Source organism: Athene cunicularia, assembly GCF_003259725.1.
Source record: "Athene cunicularia isolate RWA chromosome Z unlocalized genomic scaffold, athCun1 chrZ_part3, whole genome shotgun sequence".
NCBI lineage: Eukaryota > Metazoa > Chordata > Aves > Strigiformes > Strigidae > Athene > Athene cunicularia.
The window spans coordinates 7,550,294-7,570,173 of NW_020799144.1; the positions used below are offsets into that span (position 1 = coordinate 7,550,294).

At 40.1% G+C, this 19,880-nt stretch overlaps 1 protein-coding gene across 1 annotated transcript; it reads right to left on the reverse strand.

Moving 5' to 3' along the window:
- Positions 1-6,526: 6,526 nt before the first annotated feature.
- Positions 6,527-18,751, reverse strand: INIP (INTS3 and NABP interacting protein). Its single transcript, XM_026866643.1, has 4 exons — positions 18,644-18,751; positions 11,273-11,375; positions 8,696-8,786; positions 6,527-6,911 (listed from the first exon to the last, which is right to left on the reverse strand). Exons 1-4 carry the CDS (start codon positions 18,666-18,668, stop codon positions 6,816-6,818), a joined length of 315 nt encoding a protein of 104 aa, XP_026722444.1. The 5' UTR covers positions 18,669-18,751; the 3' UTR covers positions 6,527-6,815.
- Positions 18,752-19,880: the final 1,129 nt, after the last annotated feature.

The following is a 19,880-nucleotide window of genomic DNA, read 5'->3' on the forward strand; positions in this document are numbered from 1 at the left end:
GCATTTAAGGTGACATTTGCCTTTCCTGGCAGAACTGGAGTTTAAGGCTGTCTCTGGAGAACAAACAGGGACTGAGACCTCTCCAGGGCTAAGAGGATGGAAGTGCTCCCACATGCACAATGCAAACTTATATTGGAAAACTATGCACTGGCATCAAACCTTGCAGCCCCTAGGCTCACAAGAGAAACCTTTATCCAATCATCACTCACCTGCTTTGCCTCCTTTTTCTGACCCTCACAATCCAGTGGCAAAAGTAAGTTTCCGTGAGCACTGTGCCGATTGCCTTACACTGGGTCAGGGCCTGGGGATGAGGCAGACTGCCCACATGCAGGCTGCATGTGCTCTCTGTGGGCAAGGGCAGGCAGACTGAGGCCATCTGGACTGAGATGGCTTGAAGTGACCTCTACCACGTGGTGTTGGTCCTTATCTAATCTGAAGTGCATCAAAATCATGTAGCATCCCTCAATTGTGTCATCAGGCTTGAGCTCAAGCTGGAATCACCCAGCATTTCTTTTGACTTGGCTTGCCAAGCTCTAGGCAATCAAATGTCACTCTTCAATAGTAACAGAATTGTTTAAGTGCTGCAAAAGACAACTTCCTCATCAATGAATCTGAGTATATGAGGGTGATGCTGAGCTGCTTTCCCAATAGTGTCATGAACCTTTACGCAGCTGAACAGACTCTCAGAGTTCGCAATAGCAACTTTCTGATCCCAGTCTTGCTTGCATCCCTCAAGAAATGTAATTACATTTTGTTTAGTACTGAAATGAAGCTTCATTAAAGCACATTTACTATGGTGTAACAATGTAGCTGAGGTAAAAGATACTGCAATGAAGGGAGGCTGATGGGAAGGAAGAAATGGTAGCACTGATGGGTGTTACCTACAAAGTCTTAAGAAAACTCTGGAAAGACTACAAAAGACTAAAAAGGTATAATAAACAGGTCAGCTAGAACCACAGACCACATTAGCATGGAAAGGCTGAAAAGTAATAATGACAGGAACAACACCCACCATGTTTCCCACCTACTTTAGGGCTCAGCTGCTGTACTGACAGGTCTTCAGCCATGCATTGAGGCAAGCAGTTTGCTAAGATCTGGAGTTTATCACTGAACTGGGATTTTGGATAAGCAATCATTTATTAGATTTGAGACTTCCCACTCTTAGATGGCTGAATATCACCTGCTACCCTTAACATATGTGAGTACACTGCGTTGTCAGAAATCTCTGCTGAGTGCTGCTGGCATTGTCCTCTCTTCTGATGTACTGCAGCACCACTGCTAAAAGCCCCATCAGGACATGATACTGGCAGGTCTCTGAAACCCTGTCTCTATCATTGGAATAAGGTATAAAGTAGCATGGGGGATATTACTACAAATGGGAATAATTTTTTTTGTGACTGCTCTAGAAATGCTTGGCTGAAAGACCAGTAACAGAGGTTGAACCAGCAGTATTTGCCACTATAAATGACTGCCTGTGCTAAGCATATTCATGTCTATGTCAGGTCTCCACTGCGCCAGGTGATGAACAAACATGTCAACAAAAGATGGTCTATCCAAAACAACATGAGAATCAGACTTGTTTGCTGACAGAGCAAACTGACAGATTAAGATATTAAATGTGAAAGTGATTAGGCCTGAATCTGCCAAAACATTCTCTGTGCACACACGAGAGACTAGGACAGATATCCAGGTTTAGCTCAAGAGATTAATTTAGCCTTTGAAAACCACAAAGTCCAGGGGAGCAAGCATCACTCAGAATGGAGTAGCTTCATGCCAAGCCAGCACAATACGCCTTCACTGGGATGGGACAGAAACCACCTGGTTCTTAAGAAGGGCTGCCAGGGTTGCTAGCACTGCAGCATGCATGTCAGCCAGCTGTACACAGGTCAACGCATGGCCAGTTTGCTTTCCTTGGACTAACAAGCAATCTGCTAGAGTAGAGTTTGAAAACATATGAATCTTGGTGTATCTATTCTTGACATGCTGTAATAACTCATGGCTGCGAACATGCAGTAACTCTGTCCCAGCTGTCAGTCAGCTGCACACAGCTCTTGCTGGAGATGGCAGCTTTGGCTTGGGCCCACATCTGGCTATTCCCACTTCCACAAGTGGCCACCCACTGACAGATGGAGAAGGTCTACAGCCATCCAAGGCAGACAGACATTCTAATGTACTTCTACAATGTACAAAACCTGCATGCCCAAAATAGTATCCACTAACACTAAACTATACAGCTTAGGGGCATTAAAGAGAACAGGCTGAAAACTGTGTCACCACTTTTTATAATTCAGTGCCTGAATGAACCTGGCAGAGTGGAGTAATTGAGAAGAGCAGAGCCATCTTCTTACCAGTAGTTAGATATCATTTTTCATATGTCCCACTGCACTAATCAAGTTTTCTCCACTCAGTGGATTTAACCTGCTTTCTTCCTCTCCAAAAAACCTGTATCCAGGGAAGGAGTGTAAAAAAGAATTTCTCCAGGAAAGTATGTCACTTGATTCCTTCTATCAAGAGCAAGAACCAGGAAACAAGAAGCATAGGGCAAGCTCTGTGGTTCCAAAAAATGCAGAAAATCACTGGAGCAAGCTTTGAGAAATCCACTTTGCCAACTAGCCTTCAAAGTTACTGCTCACTACCGAAAGATCCATACAGTGTATCTTCACCCAAGGATACCCTACAACCTCCAAAAGTGTTTCAGAACACACTGATCACCAGACAATCCAGACACACAAGTGTGTTACTAGCAGATGCTACAGGATTTTCCCTGTGTTAGCAAAACATAAATCAGGAACATAAAGCTTGGTGCAGACAATACTTCCTTCTCTCTCCACCTCCTCCTTCAGAGGTGTCTGTGCACAGACCACCCAGCAGAGCTGCCTCCTCTTAGCTTTTCCCTTAAGGTTTATGTGTCTTTTTGGTTATCTGCTCCCTAGGACATGGGAATTGGCTTTGGTTTCGGAAGTCCACACACAGTGCACTGACCCTGTCCTTCCAGAAAACTTGCTATTCGAGCTGGTTTCACAGGAGGAATCATCAGTGCCATAATTTCGACCAATAGGAATCATCCATCTGCTTTCTCAGGCATCTTCTGATTTTGAATATACATTTAAGCAAATATAAGGTGAAAGAACATCACCTGCGTAAGACAGCTATTCTCAGCAATGCTTCTTCCTGGTGAATACACCAAGTCCTGTTTTAAATATCATAATGCTCAAGAGGATGCATTGAGATAGTCAGTGCCTGCTCACACGTCTGTGAATGCATGCCACACTATTATAGGCTCATCACCCTCCTCTAGCCCTTGTGGTCTGTCTCAAACACTGCAAATGCAAGTTAAGCCACAAAAAGTTGTCTACTGTAAGACACGGTTGTCTGCATTTCCTTCCACCAGCTCAAGCTCATGTTCCTTCTTGCCTGGTTGATAATCAATACCTTCCTCTTCTTTCTAAAGAGGATGGCAAGTCTGGCCTTCATGCATTTCTACAAGGTTTGGGTCAGAGGACTGACCTCTCTGCTGTGCTGCAAAATGATAAATGACCTCCAGCCTTTAAGTGACACAGGTGGTTTAACAGAAGACTAGAACCATCCGAAGTGTCTCCCTAGTAGATAGTGGTACCTAGGTACATTTGTGGGACTTGCAAATTACAGCTGGCTTGTCCTGTGCTGACTGGACATGAAGGCAAGAGTAGCATTTAGCTATTTTAACTGATTGAACGCATCAAAGCAATTAGGAAGCTCCTGGCAAGTGACATCAGGGGGTACAATTTCTTTCCACTGACTTTCACAGGTTATTCCATTTCTGACGTAAAATCTGAATGTAATGTCAGGTACTACTGATTAGTTTCATACCACAGTGCTTCTAAGAGATCAGTAGAGTGCAAATACTAACCAAAAAAGGAGACTAAAACCCTGTAGTAGTAGGAAATCATGTGGGGTTCTACAGTCAGGTTTCTCTGATTTAGAGGTGAGCATTTTCCAGAGCCTACAATCACAGGGAATGGTGAGTGACTTTGGAAAAAAAAAAGAAAAAAAAAAAAAAAAAAAAAAAAAAAAAAAAAAAAAAAAAAAAAAAAAGGTGTGGAGAGAAAACTTGTATAGTGTAAGAAAAAGAGCAGAGCTAAGAAGGAAGCAGCTGTGGTTCAGTTCAAGATCTGACGACTTTAGCTCATCTGTTCTTGACAGACTATGACTCTGCTATCACTTAAAAGTCTGACCTCACAGTGTGTTAGCCCACCTCCAATCTATCTGATCTGTTTAATGCAAGACATACCCAGCACTGTGACCTGCTCTCACCCCACCATCCAACTCTAATACAGACTCTACATCAACCACCTGTGTTGAGTGGAAATGCCGATTACTACTGTAGCAAATGAAATAAAATGACTCAGGTGATTATGTGTGTTAAGATACTTTATAGGTACGCAGGTCAGCATGAGATTACAAGCCTGCTTTTATGTGATCAAGTTAATGATTACTGCCAGAGCAAGACATCCCAGACTCTTCCTGGTTTGGGTATATTCTAACTAATAATGATTGGAATTTGAATATGCAATTCCAACAGGAGAAAAGATTTTGCTTAAATTACTGTACAGGGATAGATTAATGGTTTTAATACTAACAGTGCAAAAGAAAAAGTATGAGTGGCAAGACAAATTGATGTAACTGACACTAACTGCTACAGTCTGTGGTTTTAAGATAGAAGCTTCCATATACAACATTTGTATCTTTGACAGTTACTTGTATCTACATATATCACCAAGTCCCTCATGATTACACAGAAAAATCTGAGGCATAACAACTTAAAAAAATTACAACGCTGTGTCAATTCTTCCCCTCTTTTAAATACCTCCACCTTTGAGCTCAGGCCCAGGCTTTCCAAAAGCAGATCTTTCAATACTCAAGATGGAAACAACACAGCCAGAAAGTTAAACTCCTTCAGTGAAGCAACTATAGCTTTCCAAGGAAGGATCTTTACTGTTTCATTGTCTGGATCATATACAGTCTGTGCAGCAACACACAGATATTCTATAGTTCAATTTGTTAGCACAGAGGGTCTGTTTCTAGAGAAATCAGACATTCTCTTGCCACTTCTCAAGAAAAAAAAAGCTTGTTTAACTTTAAAACACCCAGCCTGCTTTTTAAATTCAACGAAAGTTTAACTTCCTGCCTTACCTTCTTTGCTTCTGTATGCTTCCAAGCTTGGACTGATTCATAGCTGCCTCTTCTACACGCAAAGGTTTGCAGATCTTTTTCTTCAAAGAATCTAAGATGCTCAGCTCACACTGTAGAATGAGTAGTCAGGACAGCTTCACGGTGAAGTTACTCTTGGTAATTTAAAAGCTACACAGAGCCAATCACTGCAAACAGAACTGACAGTACTCCTTTCTCCACTGTCCACAAAAACTATCATTCCAGTGACTCACCACATCAAAACCCTCAAAAAAAGCACACAATATGTTGATGTTACAATTGTACATCTTCAAGCTCTGTCAGGCCTCCTCCACAAGATTCTCCTTCTTGAAGATGTTTCAAAATCCTACAGCTTCTGCAAGGGTCTGTACTCAACTGTGAAATATGAAAGCAGTGGCATTTTCCTCATACCTGCAACTGATCTCTTGGTTGTCCCTCTGTACTCATGAGGAATTCAATTGTTAATCAGGGCTTATGTTCAGCAGTGCTTACTGGATTCAGGCAATCTCCTGCAAGGGGGATGGGAACAGGATACCCCACATGTCACTAAGGAAATCTGTAGACTACAACCTTGGAAACTTCACAGGACAGCTAAGTTTCTGCAAAGGACAGAGCTGCTTCAAATGGGCACCAGTTTAACACATGCTTTCTGATTTCTAGTTCTCACTTAAGTTCTCTTGTTCTTTTTGTTTTCTAAAACTTGCGTCCATACACAAAGCAATCAGTGTACTAGTATAATTGTATTAGTAAAGCTGTGGAGGTAAGAGAATATCTATGTAAGTATTATTTTTCACTCTAAGTTACTTTATCCTGGTAGTATGCCACAATTCCAAAATAATTTACATTAAGATCAACGTATTGTCTCTTAGCACAGAGTTGGAATTGGTTATCACAGATATAAACAGCAAGAAAAAAGACATGAATGAAACAAAGTACTGAAAAAGCCTTGACTAGAAAAATATGACCTTTTAAACTGAATTGTCCTTGAAGACAACACTTTCCATCCGAAATGTCCAGACAACTTAGAAGACTTCTTTTATTTCATGTGTTAAAAGGCTTTGAAACAATTGCTTTTTCCCCACTTTAATTCACTTTTGTATTTCACAAAATGAAATAAGAGGCAGGCACACTATATCTAAGGACTTGAGACCAGATGATACTACAACAGCAAACAGTATACTAGCAATGTTCCCGTATACAAAAAAGAAAAATTAAAAAAAGACTGATACATTTGATAAATTTATGTCCATTTTGATGGACAAAAGTAACTTCCATTTTCATCAAAGTCAAATATAGTATATCTGTGCACAATGAAAAGAAACACAAATGCTGACAGTGTGCATCTCTTGATGATTCTGGTTTGGACATTTTTTAAAGGAAGCACAGAAACAGGGAAGAGCAAATGCTATGCACTTCACACACCAAGGAAGTCTTATCTCTGACTTTGACCCGACAGAGGAATAGAAATACAGGATAAAAATTGCTGTTCAACATTGCTTTTTCATCATTAGAGCTCCCAAAAGGCAATCCAGAAAAGATTTTAAGATAAGTAAAGAAATTAAAAGGTCAGACAGTTCCTGCTGTGGACAAAAATCAGATCTTGCAGTTCTGAGAAACAACATTCCTCATTCTGCCTCAAGCCGAGGTAAGACAGGAAGAATAAGATTTCCAAATGCAGAGTCTTGAGTTATGAAGTATCCTGAGGAATGTGCATGTGCATGCTGAAAAGAGAAAAATATATGTTAAAGCATAACTCCCTGAAGCACTGATGTAATTTAAAACTTTACAGCTTCTGCAGCATTAATTATTTATTTCTCCCAGACTGCTCCTCAACTCTGACAGTCAAATTCAAAACCAGCATTTTAGATCAACCACATCTGAACAGGGTGCATCAAGGGAATTAACTTGGCCATTCCCTACTGCTCCTTTTTTGGCAAATCCCATGAAGGTGGGGAGCATGGTAAATGGACTCCTGATCGCTTTCCTCTGCCTAGATCCCAGGCTTCAATTCCCATCTATAACCAACTCACAGGTCTTGGTCTGGGACAGCTGCCACATATGGCTGCCAGAAGTGTGCATCAGCAGTGCCACACAATCCAGGGCTGCAGGTACCAATGACACATGACCAGACACATTCCTGTACAACATGGAACACCAGGCTTCTGCTCATGTGATGTCTACATGCTTCTTTACCCAAGGAGGGCAGCTGCTGCTTATGGCTCTGGACAGCATTTGTAAAATCCTATGCAGACCTTCCCAGTTCAAAGACTGGACTCCAGTAAGCTAGATGGCATGCACAGTCCTTCCTTCCACCACTACAGAAAAGCCCTGGTGAACATCAAATTTAGCAAGGGCCGGCACTGCGCCCTTGCACTGATAAAGGCTACCAGCACAGTGGGCTGCATCACCAAGGAGGCCAAAGGAAGCTGCCCAGGAGGCTGCATTTGTGATACTATGTTTAGTTTAAAGATACAAACTCGAGGGAGTGCAACAGGGACCCAAAAAGACAGCTGGGGGCTGGGCTGGAGCTCTCAACCTCCAAGGGGATGGTGAGAAGACTGAGCTTCTTGTAAGAAGAGAAAGCTGAGGTGAGATCTTATGCTGTTTTCAGATATCTGGTGACAGGACATAGAGGAAAGAGATAGACTCAGAGCCAAGAAAGGCTGTGAGAAGTCCATCCCTGCAGAACTTCAAAAGTTGATTGGACAATGTTGATTGGACAATGTCCTGAACAACGTGATACAGCACTGCTGTTAGTCATACTTCGAGCAGGAAACCTCCAGAGGATCCTTCTAGCCTACAATGTTCTGTGATCAACACAGGACACCACCCAGAGCTCATTTCTGCTTCCATTCACTTTAGGAGAAGCAATATGGGGCCCTTACTGGTTAACAGAAACACAAGAAGGCACAGGGTACGTATGTGAACAAGGTTTCTAATTTGTATCTCAACATTTTTCCCATTCCTGTGCCCTCTGCCAAACTATGCTGCCTGGAGTGCCAGAAAGGCATGTGGCCACGTATTGGCTCTCCTGCTCAATTTCCATTTTCAACACCAAAGTCAGCCTCATCTGACATAAGTAGAATAGCAGCAAATAGAAGACTGTAAACGTACAAGTAAGTTTTCCAAATCTTTTACCCCTGTCACTAGTAACTGCAGGGTACTGGAATCTACTCAGATTCAACCAAAAAAGGTCATGTGGCTAGTTCTCCCTACACTTCATGAGACATTCAGAAGGATGATAAAACTGACTCGACTGAGATGTACAGAACAGCTATGATGATATTGTAGGCTACATTCTTACAACCATATTCAGGCAGAATGAACTGATAGATTTAAGTTTTCATCATAACAGAAGAAACTTCATCTGCAACAAATACAGAAATGTATGAAACCTAACCTCTAAAAGGGGCTTTTCATTCTCTTTAGGTGCAGGCCTGCTCTCTGAAGGGATGCACATCTAAAACAGAGCCAAGTGAAGCTCTACCTGACTATATCAGCCTACCTGCAGTGCAGCCTTCTGCTGTGCTGCAATGTGCTGCTGCTCAGCATGATCACGGAAATCCTTGTTAAGCGGTGATCTTGCAAGTGCAATGCTGCAAAAAAGAAGATGATGGTAAGATACATACTGCAGAGAAATATGTGTCCTTGCCGTTCCATGACTTCCACAGCTCAAAACTTATTTGGCTCACAGCTTGACAATTGTCAACTATTGGTTGGAATTACTATTTTTTAACATGAGAGAACAGGAAAATGGAGTGACCTGTATCATTTGACCTAGTACAAACACTTGATGCCAAACTAAACCCAGAAAAGTCACAGCTCTGAAGACTGTTGTGGATTTCACTCATGGGTGGAGTGCCATTGAAGTCAGTAGAACCACTGGGGTGCAACGTTAGGCAATGTCAGCAATTTTTAAAACAGCAGCTCTGTGCTGCTTTACTCAGTCACTCAATGACTGTTCTAAACAACTGTGATAAACAGAAGCACTAACAAGGGCTCTGAAGTCTTCTGAATAAGACTAGTTCTTCAGCAGCTGGTCAGCAGATCAGTGCTTATGGTAAAGGAGCTTCATATTTATGTAACTGAAATAATGATCCTCTGATGATAGCTTAGAGTATCTAAAATTGATTTTGCTTATCTATCGCAGTGCACCATACATTAGGTTTCAAATTAAAATTTCTCAATAGATTTTATTGGCTTTTGTATCTTAAGATTTGTCCACCTTGTTAACCAAAAAAGGAAGACATAAAAAGCAAACTTTTTTTTCCCCCAACTGTATATTAAAGTAACATAGTCAGCCATCCTCCAGACAGAAATCAGCAAGGACTGCCATTAGAGCTGTATCACAAGACAATTCACAACTACCTCTGACACTGGCTCTGAAGACTGGTGCTGAAAGCCCAGCTCTCCTGAGTCACAGGACAAAAGTATGAAGGACAACAAGAGATCCAAGCAAATTCATCAACTGACCTTTCCTAGCAGCTTCAATGTCAACAGCTGATTTAGTAATCAGTTTTTTTAAAAGCAGCCACACTCATGAAAAGACCTTTACCCTAAATGCATAACGAAAGCTAAGTAACAATCCTCTGAGCAGATTTTATGACAAATATTAAGATAAGCTTCACTGCTGCAGAAAAGTACCACACAGTTTATTTAAAACATAACATTTGCAGTTATTTTGAAGGTATTTATTTTACATTTAACTTTGTACTCTATAACTTTTCAATATGATTTCTGTAGATAATCTTACAGCTTCATCATAAACTGACATTTTTCAAGGGAGTTCTTATGTTCTTGGATAGAGGATTCCCATATGCCAAGGCCAGAAATCAATTAACTTGTTGACCCTTATGCTGGCCATGCCACTATTGTGCTTTAGTACATCAAACTCCTTCCTGTCGTTCATAGAATTTCTGTGGTCTCACTTCTGAAAACTCTGTGGCTCAAAACCTTTGGCACAACATCCCTGCCACAGAACTGTCCGCTTCTCAAAAATTACACATCACCCACCATGCCAAAGCAGGCTTTGACTGCTGCCTTGTAGGTGGCCTCCCCATCCCCACCTTCAAAATTAGTAAATTCTAATTCTGCTCATTAGCAATGTTATTTTTCCTTAAAGAAAAAAAGCACACCCTGAAGCTCTGCCAGAATTGCAGTTAAGTATGGAAACACTGTTGCCATTAAGGCAGGGGTTTTACATAACTATATTTCTATTTTTTTCTCTAATCAGTAATTTTGCTTGAATAATAACTGTATACAGAGTTCTAACTCAGAGATCTAACTCAGATGATTCCAAATATCCTGCATGCTTTTTGACAGTGTGAAGAGATTAAACGTGACCTAGCATCTCCTTGAAGAAAGACGCAGGCAGCACTCAAACTGTATTCAGAGCATTTTACTCTCTATCTACATGACACTGCATGTAACATGCTGTGTCTAGAATATGGCACTGCAGTCACTTCATAATTACACAAAAGTTCAACACAATTTCTCCATGTAAACCAGAGTGTGATTTTCTAGTTACTGATTTATGACAACAATCTCATGTTTTTGTCTTAAATGGGAGAAATCCCAGTGACGGCTCTTAAACTCATACCTTACCATGTAGAATTATCCTTACAACACAGCATCTTTTACAAGATCTGTAGTACATAAACTGGCTTTGTCTTGCACACAGGGAATTTCAAAGATAACTCATTCCCTGCCCTAACTGTTCTTCTCTGAACACAAAGTAACCTCAACCTAACGCTCTGCTATTTCCATGCCTTACAGCATTTTAGCTTAATAATTAGCTTCCTCAGTACCTGCTCCCTCGTTCTTCTTTAAGGTAGACTTTAAAACAGTTAAGCATATCTGCTTCTCCTCTTCTCAGATGGAAATTATGTAAGCCAAAATTCAGGGCCTATAAACAATTTAAAATACTTGTATGTTCCTAAAGCAAAGGTGTCTCTGACTGGTTATGGATGATGATCAGAAAACACTTCTGGTAAGTGTTTATGTAAGTTTACACCTCACTTGCTTTTTTTTTTTCCTTTGATGTAATCAGTGATGTCCAAACAGGTCTAAGAACATAAAATACCTGGCTCCAGGGTGATTTGTGGAAGACTGGTTTTGCATAAGTAACTTTCTCTTCTCCTTGTCTAGTTCTGCCAGGATTGCAACCCTATTTTTATTCTGGAAACCTGGTGGGAATGACAGAAAAATATTAGAGAGATTTACTTGATTTCTGTGGCCCAACTCTAACCTTGTGGAATTAAAAGACTCCGTACAATATGACATTATGATGAATACACTAATCTACAAAGCTTTGCAACCATCTGAAAGGCTATTAATAAATAGGTTTCATTTTTCCTTTTCTCATTTTACGACATGAAATAGCTTCCTTAAGCTATCATACATATTAATACATTTTAAAATACAAGTTTCTATCTCAATTTAGATCCTAACCCTTCCCAAGTCAGCTATGGAGCTATAAACAAGGTACATGATCAAGTAAGTACTTGCCTTTCAAAAAAAAGTAAACTTACCAGGTTCTAGATTTAAAATGAACAAAATGAATATACAGCTCATGGTAATAATGGAGCATTATACTCATAGGGCCTAGTTTCTCACACTGGTGAATTCACACTATAATGCAAGTTTTGCATAGGTAACATAGGAATAAGACGACCACTATGCTTGCATATGTGCTTATATGAAAATTTACAACCTTTTATTCAATTTATGCAGAAAGCTTTTGTTTTAATATACTAATGTCCTTACATACACACACTACCCTTATTCCAAGTATGACCACAACGATGGACTAGAGGAAAAAAACTAAACTGTCCAGACAGAATACAAGAACATAGCCTTGATTTTCTTTGTACAACATTCTCCCAAAGGGACCTAGAGAAGGCATCAGGAAGTAGAGTGACTCTGGGAATTCAGAAAATGCCTGAAATAGTTGTCATTTGCATATTTCCAAAGTTGCCTTCTAAATGAAAAAGTGACAAAACTGCTGTACTTACACAGGACTCATATGGCAAAGGATCTCATTGCAATCACCAAATAAACCAGATACACAAGTCCCTGCTGTGTCCCTGTATGCCTGTACAGCACAAGTGAAGACAATGGCTACAGAGCTGACTTCTACAGGCCTCTGTGTCACAAAGGACACACCTCATGGCAAGAAGATACATTTTTTAAATCTCTAATTTGCTGCTATTCTATAACTATAAAGTCACTACGCTATCATAAAAAAAACCAAAAACACCAACGTGTAAAACTCAACTTATCTTCTTTACTTCTTCCATACAAAAAGTCAAAGTAATTCCTATTGGAAATCACTGCCTGTTGTGCCCTTGCCTCCATCCAGAGTGCTGTTTTAGTAACACTACTAAAAAATGGTAGCCTACAAACTATTAGGAAGGCCAGACACAGTGACTCTTCAGGGAAGTATTAGCATGTCAAGGTAAAATGATTTCAAATTTATTTTCAGTAGCTGCACTTGAAGTTCATTCCCTTTGAGAGATCTGCAGCTGCTGCTGCTCAATTACATAATCCAATTCCTTTCATCGGCATGGTTCAATGAAGGAGACAATTATCAGGTAGAAACCTTCAATTCTAAATAATAACTTGCATCCATATTGCCTTGCTATCAAACCCTCACCTTTTTCTTTTACTATGCTGAACATACACATGCCTGAACCTCAGTTTCTCAGAATTCTCGAAAAGAGATTACATTTTACTATGGTTTTATGCAAAAATCACCCATGATCATCCTTACACCCATTAAGATTTTTTAAATTAAATTTAAATAATTGCTAATTTCCTGTCAGTTAATCTCTCCTTCACACATGGCATTAATTCCACTTAAACTGTGTTTTGCTAAGTGTATTGATCCAAATCCTCAGTGTTTCTCTGCTCTTTAGGTATTGTACACTATCTTTTTTTTTTTTTTTTTAGTTTGAAACATTAAAACACAGGTGGATGTGTGCTCTAAGAGATACAAAGGCTGAGAGATCTCACTAATAAGCTAAGACTCAACATTTCTGAGTTACTACCCCAGACTTTACTTTCTTGTAAATTCTGGAAACAGTGCTGTAATAGTATGACTGAAGTACCTCTAAGAGGGTCTGAGCTAACGTGATCATGTCTGTATGTTCATTCTATACAGTTTTCAGCCAAAAAAGCTTAATGCCTGACATATTGCTCAGCAGCCTTCTGCTAGTGCTTGTTCATCCCTAACTGCATAAATTTAAATGCATGCTTGGAATTCAGATGATATTGTGATTGAGGCAAGAAAAGAGAGACTGCTTTTTAATATAATTCAGAAAGGCTTGAGACACGTAAGAATATACTTTTAAATGCTGTTTTTAAACTGTGATCAGAAACTGTAAAAGATTATCACTGTCTTTGATTTTAGTATGAATCTTGCTATAGTATCTCATGGCAGAAACTTTAGAGGGATTCAAAAGCCCAAGTATTTTTTTTTCCTTTTCTTACTCCTCTACTAAGAAAGATTTGGTTGGGTTTTTTTTGTTTTTTTGGGGTGTTTTTTTTTTTTGTTTGTTTGGTTTTTTTTAAAAAAAGTATCTTGCTCTAGAATTCAGACAGCATCCATCAACAACCTGCTGTACTGAAAAAGTAATTTAAACAAATTTGTTAATGGTAATAGAAAAAAGCCTACTTGAGAAAATGAAGGAGGATATCCAACACATACACGTTAGTGCTCCTCAGCTGAGCAATGTGAAGTTCCTACAGGTATTTTAAAATTTTTTAGAATGCAATCTAAAACCTGTCCATTTAAAAGCTAACAATGAAGGGGGTGGGACATGAGAAATACATTTTAGAAAGAAAACCTGTCATCGTTACAAAATAGTTCATATCTGGCAATACATAAACGAGACTTTAATTTAGATCCTTTCCTGCCCAGGACACCAAAGTGTTTCCATAAAGGCTAACTTGAAACAGATACAGAAGTTTCCTACTTCAGTTATAAAGGAAGCAATTTTTCCATGTGTAGATTTAGTATGTCTGTTCTGCTTTCTTGTACAAAAAATGCAGTCATACAAAAAAGCGCCATCCTTAGCATAGACCAGATTCTCATCTGTGAAACGAAGTGTGGCTTTTCAAACACAGGAGGTTCTTAATAGAGTTTGAAGTTTAAACTTCCATTAACTGGGCTGAATTGTACTATTTTGAGTTTGAACAGTTCATGAATATTGCAGTTCTTTAATATTCTTCACTGCTTTGCAGACACAAGAGTCCTAACACAAAATAACCCATCTGAGGCAGCTAAACAGATTAATGGCAGTGTCAGATGTCAAACTGAGCACTTGGATCCTCCGATTACTCTCTAAGGTAGCAGATTCAGGGCACTTAATTTAAAACTCTTCTTCCTGACACCTCTATTTCTGACATCAAGCATTGTATTATGTGCTCTGTGCAGGAACTAAAAGTTTACTTGCACTGATATTTCAGAGAAATTTACTTGCAGAGAACTGGGGATGAGTCTCTTTAACCAAGTAGTAAGCAATAAGACAAGAGGTAATGGCCTCAAACTGTGTCAGGGAAGGTTTAGACTGGATATTAGGAAGCATTTCTTTCCAGATGGGGTTGTTGGGTGTTGGAATGGGCTGCCCAGGGCAGTGGTGGAGTCCCCATCCCTGGAGGTATTTAAGAGTTGGGTCAACATAGCATTGAAGGATATGGTGTAGTTGGGAACTGTCAATGTTGGGTTAATGGTTGGACTGGATGACCTTCAAGGTCTTTTCCAACCTAGATGATTCTGTAATTGTGTGATATTTTCAATGTGAAAGGCAGAAAATCAGAGAAAATTCAAGCCTTGATGAGAGATACTGGTAGCTTACAGAGCTCACAGCAAGCCTCACTCTTTAACCTAAGCCTAACATCTAATCCTACCACCCTACCTCACTGATACCTATGTCAGTTACTTCTACTAGCTAACTGTGCATGGCAAGAACCTTTATCTACTTTAAAGTTCTTGTTTTTCATCTCATTTTCCCCCAAATCTGCCGGTTGCTTCAGATTCAGTTATGTGTAAATTTTTTTCTAATATCCATTATTTATCATCTGTCCATAGATCTGCAACAGCATAAGAGCCCTCTGCACTTTTGTGTTCAAGATACACTTATACTTGGAAAAATGGTTTCAAAGCTAGATGTCTACTCTAAGCTCTGTACAATGAAAAGCACTGTCACTGCACACTGTTCTGCCTGCTCAATTCAGAAAGCATTTCACAGCAATTTCTTTACTGAAGTGCATGCTTTCACAAATGGTAGCCTTCAAGTGAGGCAGCAACCTCTTAAAAAGCAGAATCTAAAGACCTTATTAAACACACAATGCTTGGGAAAAAGGATGGAGTAACTATTTTGATTTCCTTTTTGGCTTATGACTACCAGCATCACAAAACATCATCTAATAGTCTGCTGCATATCAATACTTTTCAGTAACAATTTACTTTGGATATGCTTTCAAATATGTTGTGTGACAATGAAACAAAGGCATATTAGTAATTCAGTAAATTAACTTGAATTACTGTAAAATATATAAGTATTTTGCCTGTCCCTCCAGAAAACAATTACATGCATAGATGAATGCAAGTCATTTATTGCTTTACAGTCACAAAGTTCTCCAGGGAAGAGATACACTACAGCCCTCAAGTACTATGGCTGCATACCGACCAGACTCGGATGCAGAGCAGCAAAGTTCATAGATGATGACATAATCCAATGGAGAACAGCAAAATCTTCCTTTTTAACACAGGCTTGCTCAACAGAATACTAAATCTAATTGCTCAGACTGAGTTATGTGAACATGCTCACATACCTTTAAGCCAAAAGAATAAACAACTGCCAGGACAGGAGACCCTTCAGGCTACAGCCTGAAGCTTACAATTATGTACTATTTCAAGAGCTTAGTTCTTCCAACATACTAGAACTCTTCTTTTCTGAAAATTTCAGTCCTGCCTGAAACACGACCTGTGCTCCTTCCACCTTTGAGGACCTAAAGCACAGTTTCTTCCTGAGCAGTCACATTTCTCTCATCTCCAAGAGCTTCCTCCAAGAGAACTCACACATGGAGTGTTCAATTTAGTAACACACAGCGTATGCTCTGCCCTTCCTGTGCACAACCACAAGCACTGCAAGAACAGCCTTTTTAATGCATGCTGCATAAGTACTATGAAGTATTGCTGCAGAAGCAACCTATTACCAAGCACCTGAAAGTAATTTCTGTAATTTGAAAGCTGATTTCCAGCCCCCTCACCTCCCCTACAAAAATGTACCACTCTGCTCTATGAGCACATCTTGTGGACAATACACAGCATGCTAAAAGCTTTTCCATTTCTTTTAAATGCTGTAATCACTCTCGTGCAATCAGTTCCATGTGGCACTAATGGCCTGATATAAGGCTGTCACTCAATCCTATTTGGTTCTGCTGCACTCATACACAGCTTCTCATCTTTGAGGTTCTAATCAGAGTGTTTTCCTAAGAGGCCAATGAATTAAAGGGATTTCAGCCCACAGAATCTTAACCTTTGTAGTCCAAGTGTGCAATTAACAGAAAACTCAATTAACTCCTAGGAAAATACCTAGTACTGATTAAAGGGAAAGAAACAGCTAGGTACAAAAAATGACACACAGTCGCCCTGTGTAGAAGGCTAATGTTTCTACGTGCTACCATTGATAACCCTTCCAGTGGGTGTTTCAGTAAATCCCTATTTCTTTTGTCCAAGAAAGGGAAACGACAGAATGAATTGCTTGAACAGTACCAATATGTGTTCTATGCAGCAAGCTGAAAATGCAGTATTTGTCTCAATCGTTTTCACTACTAGACTGTGTCTGGCCAAGAGAAAGATACAGAGGCCTTGAACTTTGCTCACATTTACCTGTTCTTTTCTCATTTTCCTAGATGTATTATTTATAGGCTCATTTGGGTGATTAAACTTGATAGTGGTTTTTGCCTGCTTAGTGCAAATAATTCTCATATGATAAACAAACAGTTCCTTTTGTGAGTCTCTAAATAGTATCTCCAAGTATAAAAGCAGATTCCAAGGCCCAATTATAAGCCTCTGGAATTTGGAGGGAAGCAAAGGCATTCTGGCACTAAAATCCCATTCTGCTTCTCAGTAAATTCACGTATTTAAGAAACAGCAGCTTTTAACTCTCTACAACAACATTCTGTTCCTTACAAGCATGCTGACTTGGTATTCACAGAATAAAAGAATATTTATCATTACACACCAAAACCTTCAGGAGTTAAAATTTGCAAACAGAGAACCATCTGCAATCTGCAGTTCTCCTCCCTCAACACCTCAGAAAAGCTCTATGAGCATTCCAAACACTACCTTCTTTTCATCAAGTAGTAAGTAAAATCTGTCTTTTTGACCAACACATTTCTTCTGTATTTGTTTTGAAAGCAGAGGGCCATTGTGGGGAAAGGGGAGGAAACCACACAGGTGATATGGTACCCCTCCAAAGTATCAGCACTTCAGAATGAATTACACCCAGCTTTGGGGGACTGCTTCCCCAGATACGGACATTCACACACAAATGTGCATGAAGACGACTGTTTGCTGGAAACTGAATTCATTTCTCATAACCAGGAGGTGAAGTCACACCTGAGAAACTTCTTTCTCCTCAGCATTTCCGTAGTGGAGACAAGCCTCAGTTCCACTAAGACTTCCAGATATCATCTCTAGAGGGCGATTTAAGACTCTCCTTCAATTTACCGTAACCTCCGCCCCAGACCCTCAGCTCCCTCTAATGCACTGCCTCAGCTAGATAGATGGACCACTTCCACATCTTGAGCCATTTTACAGATAGAATTCAAATGAGTCATCATGAAAAGAAACACTTCGGCGTCATTAGCATTACAATATTTATTTTTCTGTGATTCTGTTAATGCTTAGGGATATGGTGTAGTTGGGAACTGTCAGTGCTATGTTAATGGTTGGACTACATGATCTTCAAGGTCCTTTCCAACCTAGTTGATTCTGTGATTCTGTGTTTTTTCCTCCTATGCCTGCTCACTTGCTATCTATATTTGACAGCTACTGCTGTGCAGGTCTTTCTGCTCCCCACATTTAATGTATTAGACTTCTGGCTGCTTCCTGATACAGATCGCAAGAGCTGCAAGTCATGTTCAATGCTAAGCACTGTACAACATACGCTTCAGTAAATAACCACAGCACCAGAGGCACCATAGGTACTTCATAACCTGAGCATGAAGGAAAGCACAGTAATTCAGAGCTCCCCAGCCATCAATGGTCTTTTTCAACCGTTTAATGTTTGTGTCTTCTCTCAGGCTTGCTCACATTCTGCTGCTTTCAGCCCCTCCTTCCTACCCCTTCTTCCCCTTTTTGCTCTTTCTATAAAACAAACTTACAGTTGTGGTGATATTTTGCATATAGTATTACCCTTTGAATACTTAGATTAAAACCTACCTTGTCCTGAAGGATTTGCTGCCATCCTTCAATTTTCAGCCCTTGTTTTATTCAGCTGCAGCTCAAATCTTTTACCCCCACAAATACCTGCAAAACAAGCATAATAAAGATAAACATATTATTTTAAAAGAAAAGCTTGGATTTCATTCTGTTATAGATTTCCTAAATGTGGCAACTCTTACAAATCATAAGCCAAATACAGCATGCGTACTGCTCAAAATATGTAAACTATTTGTATTGTTCCGTTTGAAATTTTTAGCTTGAAATCTCAAGAGTTATAATCAATTCTTTTTCAGATTCTAGTAACTTAAAAATAACCGCCATCCCTCCCCACCCCCTTCCCAGCCTGGCTCTCCCCGCCCAGCCCCGCCGCAGCCAATGGGCTGGCGGCACATGCTCGTGACGCACTCACTGCGCGACGACGCCTCCGCAGCCGCGCCGTCTCTCTCCTTCCCGGGCGGTGGCGATGTGCGTCACGTCGCGCAGCGTGACGGACAGGTCGCATCGGCCATTCCGCTTCAAGGGGAGGGGGGGGTAGGAGAGCCCCTCCCCTGGGGCCTCGCTCTGGGCCGCCCCTGGTCTCTAGGCAACGGGCAGGGCCCTGTATGGGGTAACTTTTCTGAAGGTTAAGCCTCTCTTAAACAGCACCCGTGGCTTTTATTTTACATCCTTGCGGTTAAGATACTTTAGTTTTACTCAAACCAAGACGAGCAGTGATTTGAACTGTGGCCCTTAACAGCTGCACTTCTGATCATACATGAGTAAAATCAATTCCTAGGAACTGCAATAAATAAATAACAGGCTGCAAACAGATGGGGGCCAACGCTGGCCACTGGCTAGCCAAGAAATCAGTCACACTGCCTACTTAAGTTTTACACGCAGGGGTTTTTTTAGGCACTAAACAATTTTCATCAAATAAAGGCCTTTTTAGAAACAAATTTAAAGATGAGTACAGAAAGTTAATTTAGTAAATCTTAGTTCAAGGCGTCTCTAGTTAGATAAGCTTTTACTGCAGGATGCTAAACTTTTTAATACTGAGACTTCGGTGGTGTATGTATCAGGCATTTCTGAACATTACAGCAAGAGCAATCTTGCTTCTGGTAGTAAAACCTTCTGTACACTGCTGGGCATTTAATTTCATCTGCTTCCTCTTCCATCATCTCTTACAAGCCCATAACCTCATGATTCTCCAGGCCTAAAGTGGCTTATTAAAAACTTTTGGTTTAGTTACAATGGA